General features: G+C 39.3%; 1 protein-coding gene across 6 annotated transcripts in view; it reads right to left on the bottom strand.

Moving 5' to 3' along the window:
• The window catches only part of ULK4 (unc-51 like kinase 4), a 447,445-nt gene that overhangs the window by 280,170 nt on the left and 154,436 nt on the right, over nucleotides 1-12,839 (bottom strand). For 5 of the 6 annotated variants that reach the window (XR_003998867.1, XM_030551184.1, XM_030551185.1 and 2 more), the window contains exons 26-29: nucleotides 7,544-7,595; nucleotides 7,223-7,317; nucleotides 598-649; nucleotides 354-498 (exon numbers count right to left, since the gene is read on the bottom strand). Coding sequence is in view for 5 of the 6 variants with exons in the window: in XM_030551184.1 (XP_030407044.1) it covers nucleotides 354-498; nucleotides 598-649; nucleotides 7,223-7,317; nucleotides 7,544-7,595 (344 nt within the window). In the remaining variant the exon portion in view is untranslated. The remainder of the gene's footprint in view (nucleotides 1-353; nucleotides 499-597; nucleotides 650-7,222; nucleotides 7,318-7,543; nucleotides 7,596-12,839) is intronic. The other variant, XM_030551188.1, reaches the window with a different exon arrangement.

Consider the following 12,839-nt stretch of genomic DNA (forward strand, 5'->3'; position numbering starts at 1 on the left):
CATTCCTACAATTTAGCTGGGTGTGAATCTCCACATGCTGATGGCTGAGTGATCACAGCCCCTGGAAGGGTTTGCTGTTTGTCACTGGCATTGCACTGAGAGAGACAGCCCAGGCTGGAGAGTTTAAGGGATACAGCAGTCCCATGTTTTCGGTTGTACCCCGGGGATCCCATCAGAAGTACTGAATTGATTTTGTAGGCACACATATGGCAGAAAAATCTGTGACACCAATTCTTCATTATTTACTACTATTTTAGTTTTGTTTAAATCAAAAAGGTATTTAAAACAAATACACAGTCAAAATGGATTGTATATCAAATTATTCCCCATTAGAGCAGCAGTACTGTACTTACTGAGGCAGCAATGAATCTCTAATGAGACACAGAAGCTTGTTGTTTGAGTCAAGGCTCTCCTCTTTCTCCTCAGCCATGACCTCGTGGCTCACAAGCAGTGATGTGGTTTCTGAAAGCAACCGCAAGCTGAAGAGTCTCCATTCCACTTGAAAATAAATGTGCCAAGAATGTGACCACACTGAAGTCTAATTAAAACAAAATGTGGAATTCATGGAAATTTTAGTTGATGTGGCCATGTACTTACCATTCTGACTACGGACCAAAGAAACTAAGGGTGGGAGGATATAGTCCACAACCTAAAACAGAGCATTAAAAAGATCTGGTTTAGATCATTCAAAAAGAAAAAATAGAACTCAGATATATATACATAATCTGTTTATTCCACTGCTAGACTGTTTAATCAAAGGGATGAACAATCATGGAAATCCATCCATAATTCCACTTATTAGGCCATCAAGTTCACTTTGTTCTAGTAAATCACTATAAAGTCATAGATGACAAAATGTGTATATCAAAAACAGTAGTATCAATGTTGGCACAATTTACTGAGAATTCTTTTTAGTTTAAAAAGCAGAATTTGGTGCTGATGTTGGTAATTTTATTTTAGCTTCTTTAATATCTAAGTGTATTAATCCCCATGCTCCAGTCCATAAACTAATCAGCAAATGGGATTAGGAAGAAATTTCCTCCAGTGATAATTAAGGTACATTGTGCAAGTTTCACACCCTCTACACTGAAGCATTCATCATCAATTTCAAAGAGAGGATATTTCAACTAGATAAACCATTGGTTCTTTCCAGTACAGTCATCCATAGGTTCCCATCAAAATTCAGATTTAGAGACTGAGGTCTTGAATTTTGAAAAAAATAAACTTCAATAAAATGTTTCTATATTCCCTAGAGTCACTTAGCAATATACTCCAGTCTGATATATCAAGTCCCCTCTTTAGTGGAATGACAGCTTATTCTCATCCTCCATTTTATGCAAATTCAGCCTTCTAACAAGCAAAACAAAAAATTATTGGGAATGGAAAACTCAACAGGAGCAGAGATGAAAATCAGAAGCAACAATACAGCAAATTGATTTTGAGCATCCAAGGCAGGTCACAGATCCTAAAACTGAGAAGTTAATATTACTAGTTAATCATCATTTCAGTAAACTACACAAAATCTAATAATGAAGAACTTTCAGGATAATACCACCACACGAAAATCTAGTAGAAAAAAATGATTTGAGCATGCTACCACAAGATGGGCTTCTCAATTGCTCTGAACAGAATGTAAGATATGATGTTTTAAAAAATATATATTTGTGGCTAGCTTCTTACTTAGTATAAATCAGTTTAGTTCTACTGAATTTATCTGAATGTTACCAAAATGGCATATTACAATGGTTAACAATTTTTTGTTTGGAAAAGAATCATTTCATTTCCTAAAGGACTCAAAGTTTTAATAATGTATAAGGTGCATTTTTCAATACTTCATCATTACGAAATCTTTCATATTCTTTACAATACATATATAATAGAATCAGTAATTAAATGACTTAGCACTCCAATAGCTCCTTTCAATAGAGGACTTTAAATTGCTTTACAAATGCTAACTAAGCAAGTCTCACAACAGACCTGTGAGATGGGTAAGAGTGTATGGGATCACTTTTTCCGCCACTTAACACAGCTGCTTTTAGTTGAAAGAATATATCTCATTTGGTCAATTCAGATCCTAGGTTTAGGAATCTCCTGGATTCCTTGCTGATGCTACTTCTCACATAGAAAGCATTACTCACAGATGCTGCTATCATCTCTGGCTGGCTAGGAAACACCATCATATTATGGCAGACAATGACCTGGTCTCAGTTATATATGTTTTCACCACCTCCTGTCTGGACTACACCAATGCAACACACATCAGCCATTAGGAAACTCCATCTACTATAGAAGGTTATAATGTGTCTCCTCAGCAACACAGGCTAATGTGACCCTACCAGACCTGTTTCCTCTACTCTGTACCCTGGCTTCCCATAGAATATTCAGTCAAATTCAATGTCTTGGTCCTTATCTTCATAGCGCGCTATTGCCTGGGCGCAGCATATCTAAAAAAAAAGAAAAGCCTAAAGATCCAGGATGAAGCTTGCAGTTGACAACTTTCCCCCTCAGTCACAACAGAACTTTCAACCATAAGTATAGAGTTCATCTGTGCCAGACACAGAGCTTTCTTGGGGGCCAGTTCAAGAGCATGGAATGAACTCCCCCAGAAATTAAGCACTATCACAAACCTCACCACCACCTTCCCACCATCACCAACAAAATATACCGACCAAAAGAAAATGCTACACTGCATGCACAAATCCCCGATAGGGTGAGAATGAGAGGAAGAACAAACCATATATGACAGATGACAAACACACCTTGTAATATGCTACTGGAAGGTGCCCAGATACTAAAATGATGAAGCCATTATAAGAACTTATATGCAATAGATAAGACTGGATTCCTACACCTCAGGCAGGAGAAAAGGTTAGTCAGTCTTCCATCATATAGCAGAGAGGGGAAAATTGTTAGTATTGTGGAACATGAAGAGGACAGACAGCTTTGCTTCCTAAGAGCTCATCTACTCTTTTCCACATACGTATGAGGAAACGGAGTTTATGCACATGTAGTAGGGAAGGGTACAGAAACAGAGGCGTACTGCCACGATAGCATGCTCCCTTTCCCCTATGTGGGGGCTTCTTGGGGTTGCAGTTCCAAAGCTTTGCAGGGAACAAAAACTGATGCATTATCCCCTCTTCCTCCTTTACAAAACTTGCAGACAGAACATGTAGTAAGATATACTGCTTCCTTCCTATGCTGTGCAAGCCTCTGAAAGAGTGAAGGCATGGACAGATACTTGGGCACCTGAGGTCAGGATTCCTCCTGACAGAGTGACCCCTGCAGAAGCCAGAGGGCCAGTGATAGCTTGATAGCAGGGTCTCTGGTGGCTCATTGTGAGGCTTAGGGGGAGGTAGGATCCCTCGCCTAGGGAAACAATTCCCTGACATGCAAGAATCAAATAGAAATTAAGCAATTTCAGGGAGTATCTATTCCCCTGTGTAGATTAGTCCCATATACGAACTACTTGGCCAATAGGTAGATAAGAAGATTTTTCTTTTTGTTTAAAAGGAATGTTCTTGTTTGGTATACTCTGTATACAAAGGTACAGAATACACCTAAAAAATTCAGTGCTCAAAAAAATATTAAAGACTCTGTTGATTAGCAACATTATGGGTACGTCTAAACTTCAAACCGGGATTCCTAGCTTGAGGAGACATACTCATGCTAGCTTTCACTGAGCTAATATACAAAAATAGAATGAAGCTGCAGCAGTGCGAGCGGGCTAGCTGTCCTTAGTATGTGCCCGGGGGCTTGGACAGGTACATACTCAGAGCAGCTAACTCCTTCTGCAGTTTGCGCTGCTCTGGCTGCATTCTATTTTTAACATGCTAGATCAATGTCTCCTCAATTTGGCAGTCCCACCCTCAGTTCGAAGCACAGACATTCCCTTTGTTAACAATATTTAAACTCCCTAAGCAACACAAACGGTCTTAAAATAAAAAGCATTATTTACAGAGACAGAATATTGACAAACAGATCACTCCACACAGAAATTCTTCTGTACTGGCCTTCATTTGATTAATTCCAAGTAATTCTCCATTTATTCTAACCTTACTAACAATACATGTTCCTTCACTTTTAGAAATAAAACTCTTCAACGAACAACTTGAATTTGATCATATTGTATTGTCACCATGTCCACAGCAACTGAATATGGTGCTTGAAAGTCAACCTACTGTTGCCGGTCAGTCCAAAGCATTCATAATATCATTATTTTAAAACTTTATTAACCTTCTTTAAAATGAAGATAAACACCATGTTTTCTTCATTTGCTATTGGGAACTAAAACAATTTCAATGCTGTTATGGAGCAAATGTTATGCACCACTCAAGAAGGCTTTAGCTTATTTTTTTTTATTCATGACACACTGATGGTAGGCAACTTTGTCTAAAGGAACTATGCTAACCTCTGGGACCTATCGAAGATACACACTTCTGGCTAGTAAAAGGATATCCTATTAAGCACTTTTATATTTAAAGTATTGATCTGGAACTGTGAACATGTCTTGCTTCAACTTTTCAAAAAAACATTAAGTTCCTTTGGATGTTGGTATTTATATTCATAGATTCCAGTCATGCCCAACCTGCAGCAATTAAGAGATATCCCTTGAGTAAAAGTATTTCTAAAAATATTTTGCATGCATCATGTAAAATGGAGTAGCACTTTCCTCTACAGTAAGCTGTACCTTACAAAATAATTAGCACACTAGACCCGGCAAATGGTAAACTAATTACAGTTCACACTGTTAGCAGCAGACGTGGTTACAGACTATCAAATATGATGGACTAAAACAGATCTCTTCAACCTAGCATACTAAATTCAGGGCACTTTTCCCATTATATATGGGGTTTGAATGGTCATTTGTTGGACACCAGTATTGGTCTGGAGAAAGAGAAAACTTATTGATGGAAATGAAGCAGGCAAGTGATAGATTATTTTCTCAAAACTAATTGTTCATAAGCAATGAAAGTAGTTATTTTCAGTTAATAAATATTTTTTTAAAAAGACATCCATTTGAAAACTGGGAAAGGATTCTGTCTGTATACAGAAGTACCATATTTCATAAACTTTAACAAGCATTTGGGTGGACGCAAAAATTAGTTCTGGTTATTGACAGTGATTGTTTGGAAAAAGTAAACACTATCACAAAACTTTGCAAAATACCTGAATAAAAACTGAATATTTTTTAAAGTGAAAAATGTTTGGTTAAATTAAAAAAAAAACCACCCACATGACTTTGCCCTTTCTTAGGCTGGAACTAAAATGGATTCTTGCAGCATATTTGATCTACACAGAGCTAGGAAACAAATGAAGAGTCTGTCTACATGTCAAGTTACTGCACAGCAAACCAGGGAGTGACTCTGCAGCAAACCAGCTTGCAGTTTGGTGGACATTGCTACAGCACAGTGAAAGTACAGCTTAGGGCTTGGCTACACTCAAAACTCCAAAGCGCTGCTGCGGGAGCGCTCCCGCGGCAGCGCTTTGGAGTTTTGAGTGTGGTCGCAGCGCCACTGCTGGGAGAGCACTCTCCCAGCGCTGCAGGTACTCCACCTCCCCGTGAGGATTAGCTTGCAGTGCTGGGAGCCGCACTCGCAGCACTGGGGCACTGTTTACAATGGTGCTTTGCAGCGCTGTAACCTGCTGCGCTCATGGGGGGGTGTTTTTTTCACACCCTTGAGCGAGAAAGTTGCAGCGCTGTAAAGCGCCAGTGTAGCCAAGGCTTTAGTGATAATTTTGAAGTGAAGTGGGATAGTCACTCCTCACTTTTTGTCACAATATGTATATTAAAAAGACATCTGCCTTCTTGCTGCAATTTATTTCAGAAAAAACAGACCTTATAATTTAATAGAATGCACTGACAGAAGGTACTGAAATTTCAGTTAACATTTTGAAAGAAACATGCATCACTTTTATGGAGGTCACACTAAAGACACACAAAAAAGCACAGAACCATTATCTTAAACAGTAGTTGCTCTTGGAATGGTGTCTAACAATGAATTTACATGCTTTTAAGCATCTGAGATAACATTCACTTGAATTCACTCCAGATCTCTATTTAACTTCCACTTCAAGAACAGCTTCTGCAATTCTGCTTGCAGTGAATTGAATTGACTTAAAAATAAATTGTATATCCCTGTTCCACTTCCCTTAACTCTATCTACTTATCTATCTGATTCTGAGCTCCTAGTAGGGAGGACCAGACTTTCTTGACTGTTTGGCAAACACCCAGTATATTGTGGATTGCTTACTGTACACTATTCAAAACCAACAACAACTTTTACTTTTAGAGATGGCTCTCTTCAGGTCGTGGTTAAGGTATACTGGCAGAACAAAGTGGGGAAACTTCCACAGATGTTCAGTGCTGTTCTTGTTCTGTGGCTCAAGTGGTCAATCCAGTTCTTTTCGCATACAAAATCATTTTAAAAACAGATACATTCCCAGAGCTAATTTTGGACAAAATATCTGACTCTTTTTGCACCTTTTCAACTGATTGGACATAATAAATTGGACCTAAACATTTCTGTTCACCTTTTAAATTTAGATCTTTCTATAAATGAACAAATCTTTTTCAATCAAAAAATAATTAAAACTTTTTTCTATTTTCTGACGTACATATTTTAAGTCATGATCCTAATAACTACTGACTACTTGAAACATTTTGTTTATTAGTGGGAATTCAGACAGTATTGTTGGTGTCACTAGGCATAAATCTAGGCCTCAGTGAACCAAAGTTCCTCCATGTTGAACTCTACTTGATCTAGAAAGCTAGCAGCTGTGAAATTAAATGTGTAACACTAAGTTATCAGTTGCAGCACAGCTAAAACCGGTTTAAAGCAGTAGTGATAAGGCCTGTGCACCTTTAGCAGAAGGACAAGATAACTTGCAGAAGGAAAACTTACTAACGAGCTACCGCGGCCAAGATTACTTAATGCACCTGTGCTTACGTAACTGCTACAGGGGGAAGAAGGGGGTGGGGGGAAGAAAGAGGAAAAAAAAAACTTATAAAAAGGGAAAAGCCACTTGTGTAGGTGTGCATGATTTGAGGCGTTCGTCTCCTTGCACCGCTTTGAGATCTCAAATAAACTTTGCTTGCTTCTCCACCCTGGTGTGTTTATTGATGCTACGCACTCTGGGCAACGAACCACTGTTGCTTGCCTTGGGTACCCTCTGTGCCTACAACAGTATGTATGCAATTGTTTCATGTGCTGTCAGGACTTACCGTTGAGTGGTGGAGGGTCAACAAGACTGGATGCTGTGTTATTATTTCAAATGCTGATAAAGTGGTCTTAATTAGTTCTTCTGATGCAGCTTGACCTGTTCATAAAAGAATAATTGTTTTTCCTTATAACATGCTACAGTAAGAATCATAGGAGCCGGAACTAGGGGTACTGCCACACCCGTGGCTTGAAGTAATTTCCATCATATACAGGGTTTACATTTGGTTCAATGGCTGTCAGCAGCCCCACTATAGACATTGTTCCAGCACCATTGGTAAGAATACATCCGTATAAAGATATGGGAATGCCACAGATGAACTTACCTATTGCTCCATCTAAGTTAGTTTCTCCTGAATCTATTGATTTGATAAAATTCTGTAGGAAAAAAAAATTAAATATACACTTTCAAAACGAGTTTAGAAACAAAGAGTAACAAATGTTTTACACACCCACCCTCTCAGAGCATCCTCATTAAAACTATGCTATCCTGAACCATATTTAATATTTTTCATATATGAAAGTTGAATGCATTTGTATTCTAGTTTTCATAACATAATTTTGCAGTTCTTTAAAGGTGCTGAATACTCAAAAGTACTATATAACAAGGCCCATTAACTCAACTAATGTCAAGAAGTTTCCAGATAAATATGAAGCTATTAAATAAGGTACTTTATTAGTAACAGAGCCTGCATTTTCTAAAAAGAGACTTTGAACTTTCTTGGACACTGCTATGTTAAAATAGCTCATGAAAAAGACCAAAGACTCTCTGGAAAATGTAATTTTCTGTAATTTGTGCCATTTTTTGATCTCCACACATAGTACATATTGTATGGATGCACTTACATGCAGGAGTACATAGAGAAAGGCACACTTTATAACCTAAATAAATCATTCTGAGGAACAGTGAGAATAAAATATTAATGATTTGGGATAAGTAAACATGACAATTATTTCCACTGTTCTTGTGCTATTTAATTCATTTCCTCTCTTCTGATTTCACTTTTATGCATGTATATCTCTTTCATAGCGGATGCAAAGGACATGCTATTGATGCTTACTTGCCAAAGAAGGAATAATTCTTAGCAGAATTTAATACACTATTACTTATATTTATCTAGTCAGAGTTTTATTGCACAGACAAGGTACTGCTTTGGCATCATCTTTCTGACCTTCAAGTTATACACCTCATTTCTATACAGTATTACAATAAAAGCTATACAATAATTTTCATAGAACTTTCAATTTATGTCCTGAGGATGTCAATGATAAATTGTATTACTATAACATTGTTAGAAGTGCTTCCAGAACATACTACCTTTTCTCTAATACCTAACAAATGCATACAGGAGTTTTCTAGCTACAATAACAGCATTATAGCTTTGTTTTCAAACTATTACAGAGCAGGTCATAGAAGAATGTTTATTTACCTTAAAGTAACTGTGATCCTTTGAGATACTGTCAAGTGGATCCCACTGTAAATGCATGTGATTCACACATGTGAGATTTTTTTTTTTTTTTTAATAAGCAGTGTACATGAGGAGTGACAGTCTGAATGGTTTACTCATGTCAATGTACAGAGTCCTGGCTACGTCCAAGGTGTGTAATTTCTTTTCTCCCAGTGCCAAATCAGGTTTCAGGAAGAAGAAATGCAAGGTGATGGATTAGTTCAGATGAAATTCTAAGACCACTTTGGAGGTGAATTTCAGGTAAGGTCTTAGCACAACCTTGTCCCTGTGAAACGTCATTTGGGGAGGTTAAGCCATAAACACCTGAAGCTCACTCACTCTTCTGGCTGGAGTGAGAGAGACTAGGAGGTTCACCTTCCCAGTGAGGTGATGTAGGGAGCATTCTGAAAAAGACTCCATGAGTCCAAGGAGGACTATATTGAGGTCACAGGCAGGAATTAGTTCTTTGACTGGTGGGAATGGAGTAGCCCTTTAAGAAATTTCAGTAGCATAGGGTGAGATGATTAGGGCTGGGTAGGAAACGGGTTTCCCATCCTGAGAGAATTTTTGAGATTTCAAATTTTTTCCCACCCCACTTCAATCCAAAAATTTTGATTTGGATCAATCAAATGTTCATTTCAATTTCAACTTCCCCATACCCTTTTTTTAAGTCCAAATTTCTAAAATTTCAAAACAAAAAAAAGTTGTTTTGACTGAAAAAACAGAAACTTTTCATTTAAAATATTCCATTTCAACAATTTCAAAACTTTTCCCCCCAAAATTTGAGTCAGGATATTTGTCAAAGCTTGCCTCAGTTCACAGTTTAAGTTTCAACAAATTGATATTTTTGGGAAAAATGATTTATCAAAAAATTCCTGACCAACTAGAGAGGAGAAAGATGGGTGACAAGCTAAATTTGCTGAGAGGCTGACTTTACTAGACTTGAGCAGAAGACCAGCCTGCAAAGGGTGTCAAGGATCTTCGGTAATGAGATCTGGAGTTTTTGGGCTGCCCGTTTCAAGAACTTCTTCCATTTTGAAGAATACGTTATCTAGAAGAGGTCATTTTGTTTTGAAACAGGATTTCCTGGACCTGTATGGAGCAGGCATTATCTGTGTTACTGAGCCATCCAACAGCCACACCATGAGTGCAGTGACAATGGTTCTGGGTGGAGTAACTGGCCATGGTTTGGTGAGACAAGTTTCAGGTAGCGTGGGAGTTGGATTGGAGGCTGGACATCTGCAGTAGATCGGTCAGCCACAACTGCCTTGGCCAATAAAGAGCCACCAGAATGATTGTGGGACTCACCCTGGGAATCTGGGGAAATTATGCAAAGACATACAAACAAGCCTCTCTTCCACTGAAGGAGGAAGGCATCTGGTAATGAATCTAGACTCAGGCATCTTCTAGAACAAAAGTTAAGACATTTTGCATTACCACTGGGGCAGAAAAATCTATTGTGGGGAATCTCTAATGGAATATTGGTTCTTTAATGCATCTGTGCAAGGGCCATTCATGGCTGGTCACAGACTGCTTGCTCAGGAAGCCTGCTAACTTGCTGCTGAATCTTGGTGTTGCCCTGCTCTGATGACACCAATTTCAGAAGTTGATGACTTAGAGGCAGAAGGGCAAAGAGCAGGTGCCCTCTTGCTTGTTCATGTAGTGCATGGCTTTCATGTTGTCTGTGAAAATCTACAATGAAGGAATTATGAAGGACATGAGGTGGCACAGGGCACGTGCAGCCTTAACAGACACTGCTATTAAAAAAAACCCTCAGTCTTGAATGCACAGAGCACATGTGTACCTAAAGCGGGATCCACACTGACACATACTTAAAGAACAATTATTAGACCTTGATGTTCATCCAAAATACGTTAATTTTCTATGAAAAAGGCAATTTAGCATTATGTCTGCCTGTTCATTTGAAGAAAGCTACTACCTTTCATCTAACTTGTTTACAAAAAGGATTTTGTTTATCTGTAATAAACTAACATCTGACCATTTTGGGAAATCCATAATCTGTGCTGCTTTTGCACTGACTGAATTGTGTCAATTGGTACACACCAGTCTGTTCTGAATAGCTCTCCAGAATATCATTCTGGAGAGCTATTCTGGAGATGCATCTGAGGAAGTGGGTATTCACCCACGAAAGCTCATGCTCCAAAACGTCTGTTAGTCTATAAGGTGCCACAGGATTCTTTGCTGCTTTCACAGAATATCATTAACGATCCTCATGTTGTGTTTAACTGAAGAGGGACAGGAGACAAATCAAGTCCAGTGCCAAAATTCCTACTTTAAAGTTGACATAGCTTGATCCTTGCCATGCATAATCTCTGCCAGTAGGTGGTCAGGTGCAGAAGCTCTAGGCTTATTTTATCTGATGGGAGAAGGGTCTGAAGAGCAAGTTACTCACCCTGTGCAGTAACTGTGGTTCTTCAAGATGTGTCCCCATGGCTCCCCGGGGGTGGGGGGTGGGGCAAGTGGGGCAATTTTCCCCAGGCCCCACAGGAGCCTCCACAAGAATATAGTATGCTATAGTATTGCAACTTTTTTTATGGAAGAGGACCCAAAATTGCTTTGCTTCAGGCCCCCTCAATCCTCTGAGCGGCCCTGTGTATCCCCCCAATGAGTGCTCCATTATAGGTATGCTTGCACCCCCAGAACCTCAGGTCAGAGATTTTAGGTAGCAGTGTCCATTCAGCCCGCCCATGCACTCTCTCCATCTCGTGCCCTGCATCAGAGCTATATAGTGCTGAATGGGTGAACTGCCATCAGTTCCTTCTCTAACTTAGAGCTCACTGGAAAGAACTCTAAAGCAGAGGGGAGGAGGGGAGGTAGCAGAGAACCCATAGAGAGACACATCTCGAAGAACCACAATTACTGCACTGGGTAAGTAACCTTCTCTTCAAGTAGTGGCCCTATGGGTGTTCCATTCTAGGTCTCTGCAGCAGTACTCCTACGGGAAGTATGGGGCTTCAGTATAGAGTCTAGAATTGCAGATAAGACATTGGAACCAAATATGGCATTGGATGCTGAGTCATGAGTGACTGCATAATGTTCAGCAAATGCATGAGCAGATGTCCAAGTCACGGCTCTCCATATATCTACAACAGGAATATTTTTGACAAAGGCTATGGCAGTAGAGAGGGATCCCGTGGAGTGATTTCATAATATAGAAGGATGTTGAAGATTGTGAGACCAATAGCAGTAGTAATGCAGCTTGATATCCAGCTAGAGTCTCTTTGTTTGGAGACTGAGGATCCCTTAGAACTATCCACAATGGAGAGAAATAGTCTGGGAGATTTCCTGAAGGTCTTAGTCCTATCTAAATAAAAGGCTAGTGTTCTCCTTACAGTGAGTGTGTGCAGTGTTGCATCTCTTTTTTCTTGGTGCAGGTTCAGAAAAAACTAGGAAGTGGATAAGTTGGTTCACGTGGAAGTACATATTTTCAGTAGGAAGTTGGGGTGCAGTCATAATGTGACCTCGCCTTTTAAAAAACACAACAATAACAGAAGACTGTAAAAAGGGGGTATGCCATTAGAGCCCCTTCTCTCTCCTATTCTTCAGGCAGTTTTCACAGAGAGATGTTGAAGGGAGCAGTGGCCATGGGTTCAAAAGGAGATCTTATTAGACACAGGAAGACAAAATTGAGGTCCTACATCAGTGTGGGGCATCTGATTTGTGAAAAGAGATTACTTAGACCTTTGAGGAACCCTCTGGTTGTGGGATGAGCAAAAACAGAACAACACTATCTGATGAGGGAAGGCCGTGACAGCGACAAAATGAAACTTGACGGAGCTTAGAGATAATCTTGACTTTTTTAGTTCTAGGTTGAAATGCATACAGAGACCTCTGTCCCAGTGTAAAGTATTGCATGGCTTATTATAAAGGTGCCCACCACCATGTGTCCCAGTAGCTGGAGACAGTCTGATGGCTGACCTGGACTGTTAAGACTAAATTGATCAGAGTGCTGAATCCGTGCAAGGAGAGGAATGTTTTGGCTTCTACTACGTTGAAGTAGGCTTCTATGAACTCCAGATGTACTGACTTAATGTAGACTTTTGGATATTTAATTGTAGTCCCATTCAGAAAAATAGGTCCAAATCTTTTTGTGTGACCATCAAACCCCTGTTGAAGGAGCATGCCTTGAGAAGGTAACCGTTTAAGCATGGAA

The sequence above is a fragment of the Gopherus evgoodei genome, chromosome 2 (assembly GCF_007399415.2).
Source record: "Gopherus evgoodei ecotype Sinaloan lineage chromosome 2, rGopEvg1_v1.p, whole genome shotgun sequence".
Lineage (NCBI taxonomy): Eukaryota > Metazoa > Chordata > Testudines > Testudinidae > Gopherus > Gopherus evgoodei.